The sequence below is a fragment of the Ammospiza caudacuta genome, chromosome 3 (genome assembly GCF_027887145.1).
Source record: "Ammospiza caudacuta isolate bAmmCau1 chromosome 3, bAmmCau1.pri, whole genome shotgun sequence".
In the NCBI taxonomy this organism is placed as follows: Eukaryota; Metazoa; Chordata; class Aves; order Passeriformes; family Passerellidae; genus Ammospiza; species Ammospiza caudacuta.
In genome coordinates, this window is record NC_080595.1 from 56,536,373 (window position 1) to 56,562,721 (window position 26,349).

General features: G+C 38.9%; 1 protein-coding gene across 1 annotated transcript in view; it reads right to left on the minus strand.

Annotated features, from left to right (window-relative positions):
* Positions 1-26,349, minus strand: part of TULP4 (TUB like protein 4) — a 143,252-nt gene that overhangs the window by 94,648 nt on the left and 22,255 nt on the right. The window contains exon 2 of the mRNA XM_058801865.1: positions 20,399-22,679. Within this exon, the coding sequence (XP_058657848.1) occupies positions 20,399-20,650 (252 nt within the window). The 5' untranslated portion in view covers positions 20,651-22,679. The remainder of the gene's footprint in view (positions 1-20,398; positions 22,680-26,349) is intronic.

Genomic DNA, 26,349 nt, shown 5'->3' on the forward strand with positions numbered 1-26,349 from the left:
ACCATGGACCAAGCCTAGCCAAGTAAATCGTACCTATTCTCCAGTCAAGAGACAAGTCAAATATACTGTCTACATGCACAAATATTTTAGTGCTCACATTTTAAAACAAATAAAGATGATCTTATTTCTTATGACAAAAGTAAAAGATACAGATAACTGATTATACAACAACATTAAATACATAAAGGCTACAGATGTCAGAAAGAAGAATCTCCCAACATTCCAAACACATGTATTTCCATTCACTTGGTACATGAAGAGCTGCTCTGAATTGACAACTGTTTAACAAAAACCCCCTGATCTTCTAGCAAACAGGTAACTGACTTTGCTTTAGCTTCAAGGCTTGATGCCACTTAATAAGATTTCTCCAGGGATGTCGGATGGATTTCCTGAGCACAGACACACCTCAGCACAAAACCCAGTAAGAATTCAGGTCCCTGGGAAGGCTCAGTGTCCTGGGTTGACTTTATGATGCTTATATCCCCAATTGTCTCATTCTGTTTATGTTGAATAATAAGTTTTGCACCTTTAAGAGTGTTCCAGTGAGTGAAGGGGGGGAGAGAAGAAGCAGCAGTTTGTTTTCAGACACTGCACTCACTCCTCCACATTCCTGCTCCTGGACTGTGTTGTCTGCGGACGGACAGACAGCAGGACAGAGCTCTCCTTTGCTTTTAGTTAGTGTTAGCTAGCTGAGGTGGAGAAGTTCCCTGGACTGTTTTTTTCCTTTTTCTTTGGACCTCTTGAAACTGCTCTGGACTGAACACCCAGGAGAGCACCGGCAGCTGCAGCTGTGGCCCACCGGGCCAGGCCTGGCCTGCGACAATTCCAGCACCGGAGGGACTGATCAGAGACTGAGTGAGCGGAGCTTCAACCTGGGGTTTTCTCAGTTTGTCATCTCTTTTAGAGTGGCAAGGGGTCTCATTGTTTGAGATTGTGTTGGCTTTATTGTTTAATAAACAGGGGTTTTTTCCACCTTTCTCCAAGGACGTATTTTTTTTCCGTCCCGGACCAGTTGGGGGGAGGGGCCGATTGGATCTGCTTTTCCCACCGGAGCTCCTGTGGGGGATTCTTCCCCAAATTTGCTCTAAACCTGGACACTCAGGAACGAGGGCTCACAGCCTGCGACCTGCTTGCTTTGTGCTCTCCTACCATGACTCCACTACATGGAAAAGTGGCCTCTGTTCCTCTGTTGGCCTCCCTGCAGGCTCCTCAGAGCACTGGCAAAGGCAGACTGAGGCAGCAGCTTTCCTGCCTGTGCACCCCCATGTGAAGCCCCATGCAGTGAGCAGCTCAGGAGCACCCCAGGGCCAGGGCAGCAAAGAGGCCATGGTGCACAAATGCTGCACATCTCCAAGACAGAAACATGGCTTGCAGGGGAAAAAAAAAATAAAAGAAAAAGAAAAATTAGATTTAGTGCAAGCCTCTTATGAGACATGTGAAGATGCAGTCCCAGCCAAGCAAGCCAGCTGTTCCCTGCAGTAGTCTTGTCAAATCAAGCTCCCTTTACTCCCATGAGCAAACAGATCTTATTTCAGGTCCCATCTGTACATACAGGACTCCAGGTCTGCCAGTATGATTTTGACAGTCTGACTGACACAGCTTTTGAAGCTGTTCAACTTCTTTTATCTGCCTGTGTGCATGCTGAATGCAGCCATCCTTCACACTGAAAATAAAATAAATACATATCATCATTCATCACCACTGTTTTGACAAATATTACATGGAACAAAGAAGCAGGAATTGTACTGGGAGCCCATGTCAGGTCCTCTATCTGTCACCAGTAAAAATGTTCCCCACTAGGCTTTCTTTCAAAGAAACACATCAGCCCTAACTATAACAAGTGGCAACTGTCATTATTATATTGGCCTTCATTAGCAACTGTGAGGAGGTGGGGGAGAAAGGGAAAACAGAGAGCAGCATTATGCCACTGTAGGGTTTTCATTACTGCTACGTGTAGTTGTTGTTCCTCTAGTCTCAAAACGCACATAAATCAACTTCAAAACACTCAGAACAGGGAAAAAAACCCATGATTCAGATGTAGGGATACATTAGATTCTGTATGAGCAACAGACTAGCATGATTCAAATCAGGAAAATAAATTACTGGAGTGGCATGAATAAATAATTAACAACTGTTGCAACCTTTTCCAGTGCAGAAGAAAAAAAGACCATTGAACAAAATCTGAACTATGGATATTTAAACAACAAAGGAAATACTTTTTCCACACAACCCATAGTAAATTGTACAAGTCATTATGCAGGATGGGTCAAAATTTTACACTTGATACAAACAGCAGTAAGGCAAATTCACAAAAGAAAGTCATAAGAACAAGACCTGTGAGCCTGGCCCAGAGAGCTCCTGAACTGCAGACATCTGAATCTGTACCAGAAAAGCAAAATTATGAGCAAACTGGTGCTTAAACTCTTTCCTGTGTGTTGGCTACCAGTCACTGCCAGAGCAGGAAACTGCCATCAGGATGTTTGATCTGATACCCTACGGATGCTATTAACCACTGTGGACAAAGCCCTTAATATGTAAAACTTCATGCTGTCCTGTCTCAAACAAGTGACAATTAATTCTATTATTAATTCTATTTTAGGATTAATTCTAAAAATTGTCAGATCTAACATTAACCTTTTTTTCTCTCTGTCTCTGGCAAAATCTGCTCTGTATTTCTTTTTCACTCCTGTTTTCAAAAGGTCAATATTTGAAGCTTTAAGTATTTTTTATTTTCTCATCACATCAAAAGTTCAATTGTATAATAAAGTTAAAATTCTGTCAAGGGTCATTTTAAGAACATTGAGCAGTATATCTATAAGCAAGCTAGTATACACAGGCAGCTTGATCTACCTCTTTTTCTATAACATGTCAGCATTGAGCCTTACCAGACCAAACCCTCAAATCGCAATTGCAATAAACACCTGAAGACCTTGTGAAACTCCTTAAATTGTCTTAACACCATAAAGTTCAGGCAGAAACCTCTGGCCCAAACAATTAAGCAGAGGGCACCTAAATGGCACAAAAAAGTAGGACTGAGCCATTTCAGAAATACAGATGGGGTTTGGGGCAGATGCAATTAAGACAAGGAGTCAGATGAGCCAAAATAGCACTAAGAATGAGGTAAAGCTGAAGAGTTTCATTTCCAAATAAAAAAATACTAGGAAACAGAAAAGCAAAACTAAAATGTGGTTAATGACAGATTTAAAAAAGGGGAAAACATTATTCCATTTTTCAAACGGCACCTTCTCAGAAAGTTCAGAAGACTGTTTTATCACAACCATAAAACCAGTACTACAGTAGACCAGTAATAGTGACTTCTGTCAGAAGTCTGACAGTATGCCAGTGAAGACCATGAATTGAGAAGTGCTAAACAGCAGATTACACACAAGGGTGTAAAGCAGACTTCTTTGATCACACTCCTTTTACCTGCATCCCTGAATATCTGGGAATAGCATCCATCTGTGGATCCATTTAAAGCTACAATGAAGAGGATGCTTCACACTGGCATGACAAGTCTGGACTGACAAATTCAACTGCAGTGTCCAAGAAAGCTTCAACAGAGTCAGAGCTTTGCTTGATACAACATAAATCATTACTCTGCTTTTTAGCTATTTCAATTAATGTACGTTTTAAATTAAAGCAGTCATTCTATTTTTAACTTAAAAACACCAAACACACATTAGTAAGGAAAAACTGAAATCTCCAATGTCTCCCTACTTTATAAACCTTCAGCCATACTGTGTATAACAACCCTTGGATACTGGTCATAAACCAGAAGGTTTACAATGCTCCAGTTTACAGAAGACTCTGTAAGTAAGAATTCATGGCATCTTTTTAGTCACCTGCAGACTGCCTTGCAGGACTGCAATGACTGAAATCTCTCACTTAGAAGACAATTGACATGTGGTCCTGATCCCAATGTATAGGCAATGCCACATACAAACCACCCAGCACTGGCACTAGGGATTGCACCAGGATTGCTGGGTGAGTATAAACCTTAAAGGCTGAAAAAATTCTTGCAGCTGTCACATTTTTGCATATTCACTCTGACTGGTATCTCTCTCATTATCCTTCAGAATAGTCACCCTCTAGCTTTTCACAAACACTGAGTTCACATAAAGAGATTCAAAAGGAATAGAAGTAGAAAAGGCAAAATATGGTAACTTAGTTATTAAAATATTTTTAAAGAAAAAGGGTGAAACTGTAAGGGGGCAGGAAAAGAATCACAGAAATGTCACCTGAGAAAAAGTAGCAGTGAAAATAAAAATGATGATGATTGCTGTTACTATTATTATTATAGCTACTACCATCATCATCATTTGCTTATTTGTACCATTTAAATAAACATCTAAAAGGGTCACGTGGAAAAACCCCCCATCAATAATGCCATCATGAGGTGGCAGCCATGCAATGCAGAAACCAATCACAGGTTGCCAGAAGGTATAATTAAAGCACAGCATGATGTTCAGGGTGTGTTTGTTTAGAAATTTAGAACTGAGAACATGGATGGACCCTTCCAAAGTACTAAGTCATGTTATAGACTTTTCTTCTGCCCTCAATAATTTAACCTGTTTGCAGACAATAATTTGGCACAGGTAAAAGATTACAGTTCAGATAACAAACATGGCAGCGCAGCAACACAGATTTCATTTAAATTATCTTATAACAAGGAAGATCCACTTATGGAGGAATCTATAAAAACCAGGATGATTTAAATAAGGCCTTGTCATTGATCTTCAATTGCCTATAACATTCTGATGGCTCCAAAAGGCTTTCCTTGGGAAAGACAGAGAGAAGGTATCACCCAAGCCAGTAACATCCAAAATCTCAAAAGGATGCATCTTTACACTTCTGGGCTTCATCCTACAAAACAGTGAATTACATGAGTATTCTGTGCTTAATGGGTGGATAAGGGTCCTGATACAGCAATTCCAAGCAAAGCAAGCAAACTCACATTTCAGAAAAGCAGCTTTCTTACTTGTATCAGCACTGCCATCTCCTTTCTTGCAGCTGGTCACCCATGGGCAGGTAGAAAGGGAAAATCAGGCCAAACCAAACTGCAGTCTGCATGTCAGCAGGACAGCCTGCCCTGCCTGCTCTGGATCAGGCCCAGGATGCCCCATTGCACCATGAATTCCACTCCTGTATAACAACTCACATTTTTGTGTTAACGTTTCAGCATGCACTTCTTCTCTTGCCCTTTTCTGCAAGACTTGTTTATTTCAACTGAGCTATTTTTATCTATTTTGCATCCCCTCCCTATGCTCTTTTATCTGCTACTCATATTTTTTCCATTCCTTTCAGTAACTAATCCCTTTGTGGGTGGCTTGCACAAGGACAAGCCCAACAGACCTCTTGCCTGATTTTTATTTAGTTATTTATTTATTTTTAATCTTGCCTGGCTATGTATTTTATTTGGCAGCTTTATGGAGAGATTTCCTTTTAGCGTTTTAATTCAGGCCATAGAGGCCTCAATAGGAAACTTAATAAATGATCTAAAATAAATAACTATGACATTCAAATGGTTTCACACCACACACGGGCAAGAACAGAGTTGTTGCAATAAAGCATTTCAGTGATAAAGGACTTCACAGGCCCAGACAAGAGGTAAAATCTAAAGGTGCCATTATCTAATGCCTTTCATCTGAAAGGACCCTGGAGCACATTGTTATACAGCTTTGTTTATAAAAGGGAGATCATAAAATAGATTAATATCCTAAAAGATCCAGCATTCTATTTCTACTAGAGTTTGTCATACAGTTGTAAATTTTAACAGCTTTTTGATGTCATCTGGTTTGGCATCCTTGTGACTGAGAGATCCTGCCTCCATCTTTTCTGCTCTGTAGCTTGACTTGGTCACCTAGTGCTGGCATCTCTCACTGAAAAAAAGCCCTGCAGAACAGGGGAAGCAAGCAAAGAGCTTCTGCTCCAGCTTCAGGGATAGCCTGGCTCCAGGAAGAGATCAGCTCCAGCTACCTCCAACACAGAGTGTTGTGGACATGCAGTGGCTCCTGCAGCTGTGTAAGGCAGAACCATTTATCATCCCTGGAGGTAACAACACAGAGGAGCCAGGCAGGCAGAGCTCACTCCTCAGCAGGGCTGTGCCACAGCCCCTGGGCTCCACATACACACCACCAGCAAAGCTCACTTGTGAGCCCATTCTCCAGCTCAGGTAACTCCCACCTGAGGGGCAAACACAAGCCACTGGTACAAGGTACTTGTCTGCTTTCATTGGTTCTAGGAAGGACATCACAGCAGTGCCCCACACCAAGTCCAGCCATGTAGCAGAGGAGAAGCCAAAGCACTCGATTCTCTCTTAATGCCTGAATAAGGTCTTTGTTCATCTGCTTCCAGAACAATGACAAAGTGACAGGAAATTTCAAAAGAGCAGCAAGAGTTATTAGCTTGCTAATAACCACCCAAAAATGCTCACCCAGCATATTGGTGAGCAGCCTTCTATCAAACACTTCTGTGACTGTCGTGACTAGACTTGCTCCAAAAATTTTCAGCTGATTAAAAAACCTCAAAACAAGCCTCTTATCTTCAATTATTATTGGCTCACAGAAATAGAAATCTGTGTCTTCAATTTTAAATGAAGTGTTTTCAAGGCTTCCTTTCCTTACTCATCCCAAATAGTGAATGAAGAAAGCAGCAGACTATTTTTTAAGCAGAAATACAAAGATGAAGAGGAGGGAGCAAAGATGAAGAGGAGGGAGCAAAGGTTTTCCAAAGCTTTTTTGTATTTTAAGTGAAAAGTTCAAATACTCCCAATTTATAAAAACAAAACCACAAAAAACCCAAAACAAAGTTGTCACTATAAACAGATTAGACTAAAATTTCACAGAATCTAACACATTCCACTAAAAGCAGCACCATCCTTACAAATATTTAAAAAATAATAACCCATCTCTCTGTTAGGGAAAATACCAATTTTACAAGAATAGTAGCTAAATCTACACTGACAGAAGCTAGCCATGAGTGCCACAGCACAGTATGATGGAGCTGTCACTGTTAAAGAACACTTGTAAAAATAATTTGGAAAATCAGCCATCATCACATTGGACAGCGAATCCGAAAAAGCACTCTCTGCCACAGCCTGGAAGTATAAAAATTATTTTAAAATACATTTAACCATCTTTTTACAGCCTCCGGTACAGTTCATGCACCTTCTGCAGGGTATTTTATGGGCCTCTGCCTCATTTTGGCAATGTAAGGACTAGAAAATGCAGCCTTAAGATTGATTTATTTAACAGCAGCAGCTGTATACTCAATGAATTTGTTCCCATGTGTACTCAAAACTCACTTCCACTGACATTCAAGATAAAAAGTTAACACCTCAAAGTCATCACAGTAAAGAAATGCAACAGCATGTTCCATTAAACACACTTACACCTGTTTGAAATACATGTTTCACAGAATATCTAGGTGAGCAAACCTACATTAACCTACAAAACCTTCTTTACTGGTGAGGATTAAAAGCTCCACTTGGTTTTTTGGACCAGGGAGGTATTTGCTGTAGTGGTGAGGATACACGAAGTTGACTGATAAACTGCCAACTTTCTTATCATTTCCCATCATTTCTCAAGTGATTCTGGAGCTAATTGGCAATAAGAAACTTCAATTACTAACTGACTTTCTTCTAGCTTTCACGCCTACCCAAGGGAGTCACACACCATCTTTCAGACTCAAATACCTGTGATTCTCAGTCTTAATAATCACTGCAGCACATAAATACATCACAGATTATTTTCTTTTTTAGCATACTTTTAAAAGTCAAGCTTAATAAGAACATGTTAGATCTGACATCACTAATGTTATTACAACAACACTAAACTCAATTATTAAAACCTCTCATTGACATGAATCATGTTATCCATCCTCTGGGCACAATCCTCATCATTACAATTGGTCTAAAGCTCAGAACAGGTGATTTGTAAGCTGTTTAATTGACTGAATCACAGTGAGCTGGATGTAAAACATAGCTAAATATCCCCTTACTCTGACTGTTGTACACCTAGGTTTTGAGCTTTGAAGGTAGCTATGCTGTCCATTGAGGAGTTCCTTGAGATTAGCTAGATATATACCAAAAAACCCCACTGCACTGGTGCCCACATTCAGTGGGGTGAAATATTACTCATGATCAAACTCTGAAGACAAGTCATGTAAATTTATTTTTAAATTGGCTTGTGAAATCAGATACTCAGAAGAATGTCGAGATTAAACTGACAAAGACAAATGCCAAGAAACATTGGCTACCTGTGTAGAATTACAGTATCAGATCATTTAATGAAAATTAATTGATTCATCTTCACAGTTCTAAAGACACAAAAATTAGAACTACCATTTTTCCACTTTTCAGAAAAAGAGAAATACATCCAGGTTATGGTGAAAAGCTATGTGTAAAAAAAAATAAATTAAAAAAAAATCCTTCACAGCAACAGTGAGCTGCTGAACCGTTAGACTTTGTTTTTCTTCATGCCCTTCCCTGCATACTTACTCCTTTCCAAAACAAGTAATATGGAACTTGTTTGGTCAACTTTCCCTCATCCACAGACACTGCACAAGCACTGAATGGAAGAGAATGACAAGGAGTCAAAAAAAAAGTATGCATCCAGGTAATTGAAAACTGAATCACAATATGTGTGCACCAACACATTCAAAGAAATGAACTGACATGGTAAATCAAGTGCAGCTAATGCTGACATTACATAACTTCTGATAGCTCAATCTTTCTCTCTGATACACAATGGCTGTCTGACAAATAGCTAAGGTTTTACAAAAGAAGTAGGATAAACCTACATGTTTCTCCTGACATCCACCATCAACCCACAAGGCGATGAGCAGGACTGATATCTACTATCTGCATGTAACTAACAGCTATTAACGTTGTCATCTCTGGTTTGGATCACTCACTGCAGAGGATGAAGACACTGTTATGACATCTGATAGCTGTTTATGAATTCAGGACATCACAACTATGGATCCAACCCCAAGGCCTGGCAGAAAGCCACATTAGAAAAGCAGCAGGCAGGATTGCCCTCTTCTCTGACATCTATTTCCTCCAGGTATCCCTGCATCTTGAATCCAAACAGTCCCAAAACTCCCACCCTATCTACACTTCAGGCCCATTCCCACTTCTACCTAAATTCTGAGCTCTTTCCCTATTCTCATAAAAGCTGCTGTCATTAATGTGAAATTAATTACATAAAGATGCCTACATCTAGTAAGCAAAAACCTCCACTGGAACAGATTCTAGTAAAAGTACTAATGGATGCCCACTAGGTAATACTATATATTTTCCAAGAGCAAAATAATAATAATAATGATGATGATGATGATGATGTAGTAGAAGTACAACTAGCAGTTCAGTTGCTACCAGTATTTGCACCAATGGTTTATAAAGAAAATTTGAATAGCAAGGTATTTCTGATATTACTAGTAGTTTTAGAAAAAACAGCCTAGGAGACTAGAGTGCCTTACATATTAAATCGCTTTCAAATTTCTGTCCTTAAGATTAAAAATGTAAAGGCCACAAGAAACTTAAAAACCAGCTGCCCAAACCCATCAAGTTTAAAATATTTTAAGTCTCTGTCTTATTTTTTTCAAAAAAGAGATACACTTGCCACTAAACCTTGGTGCATCTCAGTATAAAAGTCTTTTGCTCAGAAATTACTTTGAAAAAATCTCGAAGTCATAAAATGCCTCGTGCATAGCATACAAATTCTTTCTATTGCGCTTTCTAGTTTATGGACAAGATGGAAGTTTTTCAAATCAGGCAAACCTGTTCTGATTACTGTTACAATTATGCATCAAAGCTGCAGACAGAGCAATTAAAATGTGAACAAGGCATTATGAAAATATTCTGTATGTATGGAAACAAAATTAGACATATTTACCTCAAATGGTAGTACAGGATCACCTGGTTTTAGAGAAGCCTCTTTTCCCTTTTTATGCTTTAGATGGCTCATTTTAGCTGTCAGTAGCAAGACCTTCAGGATGAAAAAATTACTTCCACCTGTAATTCCTGACACCCACTGCCTTGCAGTGCACACAGTCATCTCCCCAACCAGTGCAATCCCAAGTAGATCTCACTTCTCCACTCCAGGAGGAGCCTGGCTGAGGGAGGACATTTTAACCCTTACTAAGTGACCACACAGACTAGAACCCTTACCATAGTTAACTCAAAGAAACACCAGCCTCAGAAAGGTCCTTTAATAAAACATAACATTGTGTCAAAACCGAATTCGAATCTGTTTATTCAACAGAGTAACTTTATGGCAGCCATAAGGCATAATAACAAGGTATAAGTGGTTTCATAAATAGTATGTATGAAAATGACAATATCAAAATCTCATTTGTTAACCTCCCTGCTGGATTTGTTTCTTCTGGAGAAAGGGCAGGAGAAATTCTGTCATTATGAACAATTCTCAATTTGAAGCACTGCTTCAAAAGACTTCTGATTTCCTTCCAACATGAACATCTATGTATATGCCAATAGGTATTCCTCAATAAACAAGCCTTGGTTTACATTTTTATAACTTGCATAATTGTTGCTGATATTCAAGAAAGCTAATGACACGAGATTTCTCTCACAAGTGAAATGCAGAGTCTGGAATCTCTAATTAGTAGGAGAACTACTAAATCTGAGGAAACCATTGAGAGTATTATTCTGGAAACATTAAGAATGCTGGAAATGCAGTGAAATGTAAATAAACACATAGATGATGATTTTTCATAGGAAAACAGTAATTCCTACTCTAACATCTGTGATCAATGAGGTACCTTCTGGCCAAAAGCAGAATTGCTAAGATAATGTAAATGAGAAAACATTTACCTTAGACACCAATAAACATAACCTGGATGGAAGAACAACAAATGTCCTTCCATTTCATACATTTTGCTCAATACTGGTCCCATTTAGGTTATCAAGCATATGCCTAACTCAAGATATTACCAGAACAAGAAGTGACAGGTACCCTCAATCTGCAGCCTTTCTTAGCCACTTAATCCTCTGCATATTTTTAAGACACCTTATTTCAAGGACCTAAACCTTTTGAGCACCCATTCCTTAAAATAAACACAACTCCCTCCACAGCAACATCCTTTATTTATGAATCAGACATTTGGGATTCTGATTCTGTGCAGCAGCTGGAACCACAGTTCCATTGCATGCTCATAGGAAACTGCTCAGCTGAAGAGGAAGATATTTGTATATTATCAGGCTCAAAAAGTACTGCACAGGACCAAATCAGAACTGGGGAAAGGGAAAGAAGAAGAAACAGGATCCCTTTTCTTTATGTCCTGTTGCATCCCTTACAAACTAAGCTCTCTAGTATGCCATCAACACTCCTTTTACCCACAGCAGAGCACCAGAAAGCAGTCGCACTCTATCCTCTGAACAGCTTCTGGGGTATCTTCACATGTGCACCCCTGACAGATAAGGTCATTCCTCAAGAAAGGTCCTCATTAGGGAAGCTACAAATCACACAGAATCACAGAATGAACTAGATTGGAAAAGGCCTTTGAGATCATCAAGTCCAACCTGTAGCCTAACACCTCCTTATCAAATAAACCATGGCCACACTAATTGCCACACCCTAACTTTAGTTCTAAACACATCCAGGGACCGTGACTCTACCACCTCCCTGGGCAGATGATTCCAGTGCCCAATCACTATTTCAGTGACAAATTGTTTTCTGATTTAAACCTAAACTTCCCTGGCACAGCTTAAGGTTAAATATCTCCATTTTCAGTATTTTGTAATCTAATAATCAAGATTTTTGAGTCTCCTTTCTACCTTTATTTTTTTTTTACTGACATAATTCTCTGTTGTGTATCTACCTGAAGAATGACCTTGATATTTCTTTGGGGGGAACTGGTTTTCCTGTAAAACTCAACCTCCTCTAGCTCTTTCAGGTTTGAGGCTTTAGAGCTGTCTCTTCTCTAGGTGGAAGAACTCTCTTTTTGCCACCTTACTCAGAAGACTGCATTTCTTCTTTAACAGGCTGAAAAATTCACTCTTTCCCAACTTCTCCAACATCTCTTGCAGGTGCTTATATTTGGCCCCCTCTCCAGGCCACCACTCAAGCCATTAGCAGGACACGGTCACACTGCTGATAATCAGCCTTCTGCTGTTGGCCAATATCCTCTGGAAGCCACATCTGTGCATCCGACTGCTGCCTTCTGCTGACTGCCAGAGCCTGCCAGATCCCCCACACGTTTGCTCAGCCTCACAAGAGCCAGGGCCATTCTCCACCCTGTGACAGCATTCTGAGACTGGCTGCACTCCAGCTGCACCTGTGGCTCCTGCACTTGGGCAGGGGCTTGCACACACCTCTGCCAGGCACTGTGCATCTGCTGCTGCAGGTTTCTTCACATTTCTGCCTTGTCTTTCCCAGATGAAACAATTGCTTGCCATTTTCTCATTTAACAAGCAGATGAGCCAACTCAGTAACTGGAGCACTGCTTGTGATACAATTTCCTCCAGAAGTCTCATCTTTCAGTGTCTACATTTAGCATTTTTACCACTTTGTTTGAAGCAGGGCTGTAGGTTTCTACAGCTTACGAAAGACTCACGTTCTGTAGCTTCTTCTAGAACTTTTCAAACACCATGACTTGTGCATCTAGACGGTTCCTTCTCTTCAGCTCAATGACAATTTTCCTTCCCAAATTCTCTTTCTCTTATGAAGTCACTCACATCCAACAGCTCGACTTTCTTCTGCATTTTAATAACCTCTGCCTGCAACTCTGCATGAGGATTTTGACTGTGCTCTCCAACTCTTTGACTACTTGGGAAACCATATGGATTTCTCCTCAGAAAAAAAAAATCCTCCTCTTCTAGCACAGCAGTTTGTTCTCGTTTTAGCCAAACTTGAATGGATTCTCTCCACACTTCTGTATGCTTAGCACTTCCTGCCTGCCTTCAAGAGCTTTTTTTTGATGCTGCTTCACCAATTTCTGTGCAAGAGATTTCACTTAGATTCACAAATATATTTCACAGAGTCTCAAGAGTGACTGGGGTGGAACCTCTGGAAATTCTGAGCTCCCTGCTCAAGCAGGGACGTGGATTTGCTTGCCCAGGACTGTGTTCAGATGGATTTTTTGATTATTTCCAGGGATGGAGACTCCAAAACCTCTGGGCTATTTTTAAGCCACCTGCCTTCACAGTAAAAAAAACATTTTCTGATGTTCATGGGGAACCTCCTGCAGTTTAGTTTGTGCCCTTTACCTCTCTCTGGGAACCACCAAAAAGAGCCTGGCTCCATCTTCTTTGCACCCTCCCTGCAGGTACTTACATACATGAATAAGATTCTTCTGGACCTTCTCTTTAGGCTGAATAGCCCCAGCTCTCTGTCTTTCCTCACAGGTGAGGTGCTCCAGTCCCTCAGTCATTTTTGTGGCCCTTCATCGACCTCTCTTACTGGGGAACTCCCACCCCAGAACATGATCCTCCAGGTGTGGCCTCACCAGAGCTGTGCAGAGGGGAAGGACCACCTGCCAATACTTCTGATGTCACCAGGGACACATTTGCCCTTTTTGCAGTAAGAGTTACACTGCTAGCTCATGTTCAACATTCTGATTAGGGTAAGCAAAGCTGTGTTTTATTCTTTAGTAAAGCCATCTACATACATTTAATGTCCTTAAAATAATAACAATAATAGAAAAATCAATGCATAAGGATACTATTTCCCAGTATATGAATTTGTCAAGTAATTCTAGAACTGGAATATCACAATGCCGATGAAAATCATAAACCAGCATTTCTTTTTGAAAATACACAAGAATTTCCCCAAGTCAACTTCATTTTCATTACTTCCCATAACAACTGTATTATACAAGTGGATTATTTCTCTTTAAAGAAGTTCCTAATGCAAAGAGGATATTGAGAATTTCCTCAGAAGTTCATGCATGTTCACAAAAGATTGCTATTAAAGCAGAGATGCTGGCTGCCCAAGGATAAGCGCCTATAAAATATCTTTTGTCTGCCCTACTACATTTTAGCTACACTTGACAAGCAGTTACTTGGTACTCTACATTCAATTATATTGTGAAATGTTTATAGTTTGTAATGGGTATCTTACCTGTTCAGACTATCTGTAATTTGATGAACTCCTCTGGGAACTGCTTAAACCAAGGCAGTGTCCTTAATGATTTTAATGGCTCAGAAATGCCATCATAAAACCGAATCTCTCTACTCTTCAGATGCTCAATATATACAAGGCCTTGAGAAGTTCATAATAAATTCTTTGTTGAACACTTTACTCAGAAAGTGCTCATGTTCCAGGCTTGGGTATCCACTGTCTAATAGGTGAGTAATCTTGTCTATTCAGTACATCAATAGATCCTCATCATTAAACTTATGTTAAAGAAAATGCATTTATTTTCCTTGAACACACAAATTATCATGTGGAACAACTGCTTTTGTACAGAACAACAAAGTATTTTCACCCTAATTCAAAAAGCAAGAAATGCCCCTCAGGCATGTCATTATCCTAAAATATGCATGTTGTTATCTTTCAGCAATTTTTGGAAAAAAAAATTGGAGTAATTTCTGATATAAGTGAGCTTCATTCCACTTCAAACTTTTCTGAGTAGAATTATCTAACAACAAAACGATAGCTACATTTTTTTCATGATAAAATTTTAAACTGCATGGATGACCCACTTACAAATATAATTAATTTTGTTTAAAAGCTGACAGTATTTTTTCATGTTATATAATTTTTTTTCCTCAGCTTTTGGGGTAATTATCTAGATGCTTATTATTACAAACCAGAAAAATTTAAAATTTTCCAAAGCTGATGACCTAACCTTTGCAGGAAACAAACTGCTGCATGACCTACAAGAGCAATTTCCAAGTAGCAGATCAATGCAGCATTACCAACTCTCATTACTCAGCAACAATTGTGGCAATACTGGATGGTTTGCTTCAAAGTCACAACTGCATAAGAATAAACATTGAACAGACAGGCTGAGATTCTGAGGCAATTGAGAAAAATGGACAGAAAGAAAGGCTTTTCACAAAAATATTTGTGAAAGTAGGAGCTGGGTGTGGCTGGAAAAAAGACAGTACCACAAAGAAAAAGAGAAAGACTCACTCAAGAGAAAGTGGTCACAGTTCTTAGAGTGAACAAACTATACAGCAGTTGTGCTGGTACACAAGTTTAGGCCATACCTTGGCATTTGTAAACTGACACAGGGCATAGAAATGGTAAACAGCAAGACTGCTATTTGTCATTTAAGGGGAAAGGATCAACCATTTCCAACTTATTACTCCATTTATTTTCTTTAACAATTCTCCTAAGAGAAGGCTATGAAAGATACCTCTGCATGCCATGGAGCACGTTTAAACTTCAGCAAAGGTTGAAAAGACTGATAAAAGACTACCAAAAAGGTTTAAAATGTATTTTGGCTCTTTCAATATTTGCTTGAAGAAATAAAAGCACTCAAGCACCCAGACTGATTGCAGAGCAGGCAGCTCAAGAAGGTGCATTACGGAGCCTGCACGACAGCCCAACGTGTCCGTCCTTTCTGCAAGCAGGCAGTGAGAACAGCCTGGCAACACCAGCCACAGCTCAAACCAAACAGAGCCAGCACAGGCAGGCACAGCACCTACTGTCCTGCAAGTCACTCCCCACTAGTTCTGCCTCTCTGCAGCACCATTTTTCTGTAGCCCTAATAGCCTAAGGACAGAGGAAGGGCATGGTTTGAAGACAGATTTAGCATTGTATCAGGTAGAAGGGATATAAAAACCACACAGGCTTTCAGAAATAAAAGCCCTTCTTCAGAACCTTGTATGCCCAAAGCTTGTCTGTCTTTTCCAATTACACTAGCTTGCTTTAACAAAGAGACAGTATTTCTGCCAACAAATGTCCTGTCTTCTTTGTGCAGTGACAGAAAAACAGAACAGAGATCTGCAGTACCACTGCAGTTTACAACAGTGTATGTCTTGTACCACTGAGACTTCTAAAGCCAAAAGGGATCATCATGGCATCATTCCACGTCAGGATTTTTTAATTATTCACCAGTAACAACTGCTCCAGCTGTGTCTGAAAGCAGCATTTGATATGAGGGATCCATACTGTAAAGAGTCACATGCGGATTCAATTCTTCTGTCCAAGAATCATAATAAAAACCACATTTAACTTTCAAATGCCAGTTACATTAAAACAAAGTTTAAACAAACAAAAAAGTTTTCCTATATTGTTTTTCTGTATTCTTCCCAGTGACACTACAAACCAAGAAACACTACTGTAAAGGCTTATTTGTTTGGGTTTCTAAAATTTATTTCCTAAACAAGCAATAGACTGCTGGAAAAAATCTGCAAGATACATAAAACCTCAAAAAATGGGACAGGATAAAGAAAAGCTTTCTTTCTTTTTAAAACCAGGAAAATACATTTTAAGCTCCTTCTACTCTAAACCAAAACAAAACCAAGAAGTGTGCAGACTTCCATAACTAATGCAGTACAAAAACCAACATCTATTGAATATTTTTAAAGGACAGTGTTCCTTTGAAAAGCTGTAACTAATTCATTTGACAGTCCAGCTGAGGTATGTTTACATCCCTATCTACTAAAACCTGTGCTAAATGAAACAGGGTGGGTTTTTTGCAGCTGTAGATATGTGCTTGGAACACTGAAATAATGACAGATGTAAATAAATAATTTCCTTTATCTTTACAGTAAAAAATGTTATATATGCTCAATGATGTATTCAGCTTGTTATTTAATTCACTGCATCTAATTTGCATATACTTGTAATACTTTTTAATGCCTCAGTCTAGCAATTAGCATACTGATTCTTATTAAATATATCAAAGATGTCTTTTTAGTTAGCACAGTCAAAAGTAAATGTACACCTGCAAAACATTTTTTTAAGCACTAGCAATTTAAGAAACATTAAGTGCTATAAAAATTGGTACCATCTTAATACACTAGACACAACAGAAACCATTAAAAGAAACACTTACAATGGCACCATCCAACCAATTAGATTTGCAAAATATTTCACTGGAAGGAAAATCCCTGTTGGGCTAATTGAAGCCTCCTAAATTAAGTTTGGGCTTTTTTTTTCTAATTATCTCTCAGAAAGCCTCCTGAAAATCTCTCCCCAGAAAACTCAAGATGGATCAGATACTGAAAGTTGGTATCTTTGTAGCACTATAAAAAAATACTCAGTCCGGCACACTTCAGAGCCTACTGGTCACAATTTTGTATTACAAAATGCAATATTTTCACCCCTTGCCACCGAATAAATAAGAACTAAGCAAAACAATTGCAGAAACATAAGTGTGGCTCACACTACAATGCTTTTAATTCTATTACTGTTCAACATGATGAGTCATTCAAATCCAGCACTATAATATGCATGTCAGTAATTCAGTCCTGGGGATTCCTCATTCTTGTTTGCTCTTATAGGCCACAGGCATTTTATTAGAGCCAAGAAAATTAACCAAAAATATTTCAGCGAATCTCTTCAGCAGTCATAAAAAGATTGCCAAGATCCATCACAAGCATTCACCTTCTTGACTTACTTAGAAATAGTCTCACATTCTTGCCAGAAGCACAGTGCTGCCACATTAGCTCTTCCTCTAGATTTTCACTTTAAATACAATGTAGTGGTCTGCCCACAGCATATTGTTAATTATACTCTAAATGGAAAACATTTATATTGCTTCTATATTGTCACTCTTCCATTCTGTTCATTTCAGCATTTTATACTTAATAATTGAACACATACTAATGTTGAAGTAGCACTGTATGACTGAAAAGCAATAAACCTCACTTGGCACCCTAGCTTTATCCCAGAGAAAAATATAGGTATAAATCCCCATTTATAAATCAACTCTAAAATAGGTATAAATCTCCATTTCTGCGAACAAGACAACACAATATGCTTCTAGAACTAGTCAGCAAATCAAACAGGCTCTTATGAGTTTTAAGTCAATCACAATCTAAGGGCCCACTCTGTGCAACAAACGTGGCTTTAATCAGACACACATAGGTCCTCATCAGACACACATACCAGGAAGTGCCTGCAAAATCAGCATTTTCCATTATGGATGGTGGTACACAATAGAGACCACGTTGTTGTCGGCTTTTTTTAACAAGACAATAAGGAAACAAAACATTTACTTCTTCTTATGCAAATAGTAGCAATAAGCACTGCTGTTCAATTATTTTCTTTCAAGAACCTTTCAGCAGACAGAAGAATCTCGCTGCCCATTGAACTACATATCTTTAACATTCTTATCCAAACCAGTGGGATTCTCTTATAAAAGGATTAAATTCAGTAAGCCTGGTGAAGAGCGCTGTGCAGCACATCATCTTGTAAAAATGAACTTTTATTTACAACGATGGTCAGCAATACATGACAGTAGGAAAACCTGATAGCAGCCACAGACTCGTCACAGAAAGCTAGTTCCACTAAAGCCACTTCTCTATCTCACCATGTCAGTTTTGTTTTAGAGAGACACAAATTGGAAGCCTCTACTCTGGTCATTGACACAATTCCTGCTGTCAGGAGCATTACTTACAGGAACACACCCCTTTATTAATCACAAGCTCGACCCAAACAACCACAACAAAAAGATTCAGAAAGAGAAGTTTCATTTGAATCTCTCTCCCTCATGCCAATCACTGTTAGCTGAAAGGATGTGCTAACAGTACAGCTAAATCCACGCAGCAATGATGCAATGACCCACAAAGAGACTCCAAGGGCCAACGGAGTAAATAAAGCAAAACTAGCCAAACCCAAAGGCAGCATGCATATGAGCATCTTCTCCACTTAAATGGGCACATACTGAAACCTGGTCTTGTATTTCCAAGTTCTGCAATAAGACTTCACAGAAACAGAAACTTCCTATATTGTTCTCAAAACATATATTACACAAAAGAAGAGAAACAAGTGCCCAGGTTCACTGAAAATTTAGATAACAAAATACGGAGAAATGAAAAGTGATTATTGTGTCACACACACTTAAAAAATAAAATGCAATTTGTAATTGAAAATTAAACAGATAACTAGCTGTCATTCAAACCAAAATGCTGGATTCAAATATCATTCTTCCCTTTGGGAAAATGTGGCTGTAATTTCTTTGAATGAACCTGATACAAATATATACATGAATCTGTCTTTCATCTATACATACAGAAGTCTGTATGATTTACCATACACCCACACACCTTCATACACACAAAGCATGTGGAAGCAATTATTTCAGACTAAGTATTTGATGGCTGCTCCCTTTTTTTGCTTAAAAGAGGATTGTTACTAATGTTACTCAAGAACCAAAACTACCCACTTCTGAAACTTTGGTGCAGCTTGGGTTGAAAGGGAAACATACATTCCCAGAGTCCACCCAATAAATAGCAAAAGAGACAAGAAAAAACACATTGTAAATTTGGTGTATCTTTGGTTTTCATTTCAGTACTTAAAATGTCATTCCACCCACCAACCCAACAGCAAATTTTTGATTTGAACAGATTCTTCTCAAAGAGCACATCCAAACACATCCTAACTAAAAAGCAGAAACAAACTAGGTCCTCCCTGTTGTCTAAGACACTTGGTATGCTACTGGGCATTACCTGCACTTTCCATTAAGCATTATACAAATAGATGGGTGCCAGGAAGATGATAAAGCACAGCTGAAATACCAGTTTATACCAACATATTTGTGCCTTTCAGAAAACATGAATGGAAAAGTTTTTGTATCATTGTACTCAGGACAATGCTTTGCACACTGAAGTTACAGCATTTTACTGCAAGGCACCTCAGCATTTCTCTGAGAAGTCACACTTGGCCTTTACTCTAATAAAATGAGAAGCTTTTCCAGATAAAGCAGCTATGTCCTGTCACAAGCCATTCCAGTTTGCAGCTTCTGAAAATCTGGCAGACTTCAAGCAAGCTTTTCTCCTATTGCCCTGCCTTTCCATTTGTCTTGCAGCCCAGACTTCACCACCGTGTGAAAGCAGTTGACTCTCACAGCTTTCAACTTCCATTAACATGCATTTATTGCCTTTGCTTGGAAACTGGCAGGTGCTGGGGAATGAAGGAGAAAGTAGGCCAGACCAAAACAAGACACATTTCCAGAGAACCTCCCACCATCAGTCGTGTATGCTTGAATTTACCAGAAAAATTCCAATTGACCCAAATCCCATTTGGATTAGTCTTGAGCCTCCTTCATACCACTCTGTCAAATTCCAAGCAGGAAGAGAAGAGAAGAGAAGAGAAGAGAAGAGAAGAGAAGAGAAGAGAAGAGAAGAGAAGAGAAGAGAAGAGAAGAGAAGAGAAGAGAAGAGAAGAGAAGAGAAGAGAAGAGAAGAGAAGAGAAGAGAAGAGAGAAGAGAAAAAGGTAGCAATCATTTTCTTTAAAGTGTAACACACATTTTGCTTACCTCACTGTTGTGGCCCCTCAAATTGAAGTTGATTCTCTGAGGGGTGTTCCGGTCCCTCCTGCAATGGCTGGAAGTGAAAGTGACGCCCACAACTCCTCTGCCATTGCCCGTTGCCAGCCAGCCTTCCTCATAGTACCGCCTCCTGCACACCGGTTTCTCCTTCTCACTTTTGGGGACTCTGCCTTTCCAGGAGAGGCAGAGGATGTTGGAATCGCTGCAAAGAACAGGCCCATGTTCCACTGCTGCATACATGCTTTTTAAATATTTTATTTTTTGACATAAGAAAGTAATATGTCTAGTGCACAAAATTTAAATCAAATTTTTTTTTAATTGATAAGACTGACCTGGATAGATCATTGAAAGGGAGGAGGATGGGGTCAGTGTTTATAAATATCCACCAAATGCATAGTGAAAAATTCCTCTATAAAAGATGATGGCAGTTGGCTAAGAAAAAAGTAACACTTAAAAAAAAATTCAGGTTCATTTTTGTTTTGAGTCTGTAGAGTGGGGGTGCACTTATCCTTTGGAGAAACAGCTACTTCATAAGAGGCGCTCAAGAAATGGTTAAGTCATCTTTTTGCTCAACTTGATATAATCTTTATTCAGCCTGAGATTCCAGTTTAGTGTAATGCAATTCCAGAGACAAAGAGTTGCAAATGTGTAGGTTTCAAGTAACTTAAGGCTTTTAAAAATTCCTCCAGTCAGATTTTCTTCAAAAGTTCAGTTGCAGAAATTTAAACACACACACATACATATATATGTATATATATGACATTCCTCTTTTCCAAGCTGCCCTCTGGCATATCTTTTCCATCTGATGTATTTCTGCTGCTAAAGCTGAAAGAGATTGCATAAAGGGAAAAAAAGGCACACAAACCGTGTGAAACAACAGACCCGAACTTGTGCAGGCACTGGTGTGCCAGGCCAGTTGGGAAATCCCTCTTGGTACTGAACCGCTCGTTGGACTCAAAAGTTTTTGCAATCCAAAGCCAATCCAATTTTCATCGCAGCACTTTTTTTCCTCCAGAGACCCAACACAGCCTGAACTGTTTATCACGCTATCTTGCCTGCTTTCCCACTTTTTGCTGCCACACACGAATGAAAAAGAACCCTCTCTTCATTTATAGCAGAATCAAAAATGCTCTAAAGCTTTTAGCTTTCAAAGTAGGTAAGTTTGCCTCAGGTGAACCATGAAGTTCTCTCTCCTGTGAAATGGGCTACAATGTCAAGTTGTTTTTCCTTTACTTTTCCCTTTTTTTCTGCTACAAGAAATCACAGACTTTTCATTCTACCATAAAAAAACAAATGCCAGAATTAAAGCACATCAAGTAAGCACTCTTTCAAAATCTTCTAAAACTCAAGGAAGGAAGAAATATAATCATGTAAAAAAGAAAGAGAAGCAGCATTAAAAATCTGACTTCCTGGGTTCACTATTTCTCTAAGTATTTTCCTTGCTTGTTTGACAGGATCTTTCCTTCTTGATGCTTGTCTACAGCACAGATTCATAGTTCCAGACACAACATTTGCAGCTGTACAAGAAGGAAACATATGAAGTATTCCAATCGTTTTATTTGAATAACATTTATGAGCTCAATTAGCTAGTATTTATATCACACTAAGTGAAAAGAGGAAAAAGGAGAGGGAGAAGGGATATGCAAGTTTGATGACCTGGTTAACTCAAGAAGGACGGCGAGGTTTGCTCAGTTCAATGCCCAGACTTGTCCCATAGTTCCTCAACTTATTTACTTCCAGTCATCATTGCTCAGCAGAAGGTCACGATTTATTGTCCATTCACATCCACTGAGCCCAAAGCAAAACGTGCCGAAGACCATACATTATTCCTCTGCTAGAACTAAATCAGTTTCCTCTGCCCTCTTGATTCTTCTGTTTCCCTCACAGATATTGATTTAGATTGTGGAGGTATTTATTAGGCTTCTCCTGCACAGAGGGTGTTTTTTCTTTCTCTTCTTGCAGACTTTTTTCACCCGTGAAGACCATGTGAAAAGTTGAACATTACTGGCAGGTGTCCTTCCATGGATTACTGATTCCTGTGCTGCGAAGGTGCTCCATCTGGTTCTCAAATTAATTTTCATCAATTGCAAAGCTCTCAGGAATAGGCCAGAGCAAGTCTACGTGATGACAAAAACATGTGCGTTTTCATGTACATGCAGTGCACACACCAGTCTGGTACTCAGAGCTGCATCTCCCTTTTCAGTTTAGGTGTGGTAATCTTGCAAGATGCCTGCTACTCAAAACTTGAAATCCCTGGATTCTTCCAACTCTGCAAAGCAAAGCACACACACAAACACAAAAAGAAAAAAGTGAATAAAATAAGTCACAACAAGTTAAAGATACTGGTACTACTGTTACAGTAATTGAAGTATTGTGATTAAGGATTGTATACTGGACTCCTACACAGTGTATTATATATAGATAAAGCATTATTCAGAACATACAGGTTTGCTACATTTGTATTTGATAGACACACAAAGACAAAATACAAAATTTTCTTTTTCACTTCCAAAATTCCCAAAACTTTTCACAATGGACATGTATAGCTAATGAAATGTATCTGGGAAGGATACTTTGATGGGGGGAGAGGAGGGGGAAGAGCTTTGTCCTGCTCACAGTCTCTGGGGCAAAGTCTTAAAGATTTCAGAGCTTTGAAGTGAAGATGGGGAAGGGAGATGTCTGACAGAGCAGGCACAGGGTCAGACCCTGAGGCACACACAAACAAAATCACAGAATGGCTGACCTGGAAGGGACCTCTGGACATCATCTAGTCCCACCACTGTGCTCAAGCAGGGTCACCAAGAGTCAGTTACCCAGGATTGTATCCAGGCAGTTTCTAAATATCTCCAAGAATGAAAACCCTATGAATTCTCTGGGCAACCTGTGCCAGTGCTCAGTCATCCTCACAGAAAAGTGTTTCCTGATGTTTAGAGGAAATCATCTGTGTTTCAGTTTGTGCTCACTGCCTCTAGTTCTGTCACTGGATACCACCATTAAGAGCCTGTCTCTCTCATTCAATTCCCTCCCATCAACTGAACACAACAAGAAGATCTCCTTAAGCTTTTTCTTCTCTAGGCTGAAGTCTCAGCTCTCAGACTTTCCTCAGAGAAAAGATGCTCCAAACCATGAAAATACAGTACTGAACTTATCAGTCTCAAAGAGACTGGGAAGATTCCTCCAGGGCTTAAACTACTGCTTTGAAGAGATCTAAGGTACTTCAAAATTAAAGCTTAGAAGTCTGAATCAATACAGATGAATTTAAAAACTATTCAAATGCTGCTTAAATCTCCATTTAAAAAAGGGGAGAAAAATTCCCCAAAGTCAATTTTATACAAAAGAGTGTACACAAATAAAGCACAAGAGACCAAGCAAAAGGCCATTCAGAATATTCCAGTAGTTGTATCCGAAGTGCACACATACGCAGTTATTGCATCTACACAGTCACTGCTAAACAGAGCTCATTTAAATTCAGAGCTGCATTCATAATAGTCATCAGAGCTGTAAAAATGGTCTTGTCTTTATTACATAAAGCACTATACTAACCTCATGTTTCCTGTAATTAACCACTTATTTCATTCTAGCATGGATATATTAATTAATTTTGTTTAAAAAAAAGAAACTAGATAAGAAAACAAATTTACAGACACAAAGGCAAAGTTGTGAAGTAGTTTACAACATTACACAGTTGGCTGACTTATCAGAAACACTGTCCCTGAGATTTGGTGAGTCACTGCCAGACCTCTTCAGCACTACATCTCACTGAAGTTTTAAAAACAATGGCTGCTATTAATTTCTTTTTCATCATGGCAAGATGATGATATGACAAACATCACCTTTCCAAATTCCTGGTGCTTATCAATTACAGCCCAGAGAAAGTTCATATATAGGAAAACATAGAAAAACTTTCAGAGTACAATGGTTTGTAGACAAACTTCTGCATTTATCCCATAAGCAAACTTGATCCTCTGAAGGATCAGTGCCATTGCTTCCATACTCACTGAAATCTTCCTATGAGACATCTGCATTCAAAAGTTGACATTTTATATTAGCAGCATGAGTATTATGATGCAAGCCTTTACTAATCCTACAGAGAAATAAAAAAAAAATGTTTACTGAGAAAACAAAGTCTCTGAAATATCAGAGCAGAGATAAGCACTAAACAGAGTTGTTTGAAATGTAAAAGAATCCAGAGTTCACAAGTGGATTTTAAAATACAGTTAACTATAGATACAGTGGCTTTGCATAAAATCTGTATGCAACTTCTGTCCTTATTCACTGCATCTAAGACTAACAAGGTTGAGAAAAGGACTCATCTGCATCTTGGTCAATAACCTCCTCTCACCTTAGTTCCATTTACCATCACTTTCAAGATTAGACAGACTAAAGGCTTCTCCTCTTGAAAATATCCTAACTGCATTAGAAATGTTGGTCAGGGAGAGATGAAAATCTAAAATAACTACAAAAGTAATAAAACCAGCCATTATTCAAATGCATTATTCAAACACTTTCTCAATACAATACAACCTATGAGAATATTTTACCTTTGAGTCACTGAGGATCGACACTGTCTTTATGTTACATTCAGAAACAAGAAAAAAAAATACTTTTAAGACTGTAGTATCAAACACTCAAAATACAGACTGAATTGAGATTACATGTATTATATATTAATGCTTTCCATTCCCTTCTTCATTTCCATGCACTCTGTATTTCCTAAGAAAGAACTTAACGAAAAGATTCAAGTGCTTGTCTTCTCTTTAAAAAAATCCATAATTTAGATACTCCTCTTCTACCACCATTACAGCAGCCTCACAGTTCTGCTCATTTTCATCTTTTGAAACCAAGCTTTTCCCCTCCATGGAACAGGGTAATTAATGGCTTCCACCTCTGTTGTGAAGTGTGTAATAGCAGAGGATAAAAAGCATGATAGAAAGAAGAGCTGGGTGTTACCTGCACAATCCTACCACTGGCCCAAAGTCAGTTTGGGCTCACCAAAGAAAGAGAACTTGGCCTTCCAGATGGAACTCATCCAAACGAAATTTTTAACTGAAGATTTTTTATCATCAAACTTTATGCACCTTTCCTTCCACAGCAGTGCAAGGACTAATCACAGAAGTGCACCACCATCTGATTTTGCTGGTGAATTGTTTCTGACACTACTAGGACAATAAATATCAATGAATTCTCTACTTTCACTCTCACCTAAAAGGTAGTTGAAAATATCTTTTCTCTGGATTTCCCCTTTAACAAAGGGAGATGCTACTTGAACTCATCCTCTAATTCTGTTGAGTCTAAACCCAGTGATGTAAGACATTAAAGTACAGACAAAAACACATTAGACCTGTGACACAGGAAAGCAGGATCCACAACTATTTTATTTCATTTTGTTTTGAAAGCATAGTTCTTCTCAAATGCAAAACCCAGAAGCAAGTTACATTTCTGCATGACAGAAAATTTAGGTGCTAATTTTTAAAAATGTGGTTATAAACAGTAGTGTCAATATAAACTGTAGTGTCAATATTTAACTCATCATTTTTATCTTCTGTTCCTACCAACTTATATAAAGTGTGTTAAACCACAGTTGGACAACCAGAAAAATATTTGTTTGTTCTCATGCGTCTTTCATTGAGGTGTTTCTTTTGTTGACAGAAAGAAGCCAAGCACAGCCAAATGTAGCAATACTGCAGCAAGCTCTTCAGTATTTCATATTTATTCAAACCCCTACTCTTCAAGGCTGCAGAGCAGAGAATCTGAAGGCAAGGATAAAAGGGGACTGGGAAGGGAAGGGAAGGGAAGGAAAGCAAAGAAGGAAAAGTGAAGTGAGTACACACTATTTCTGAATTATTATCTCCAAGAAACCAAAACAAATAAGGACTCACAGCCTGCTTTTGGAAGATTCTGATGACCCAAACATCTTAAGGAAAGAAATAGAAGATAAA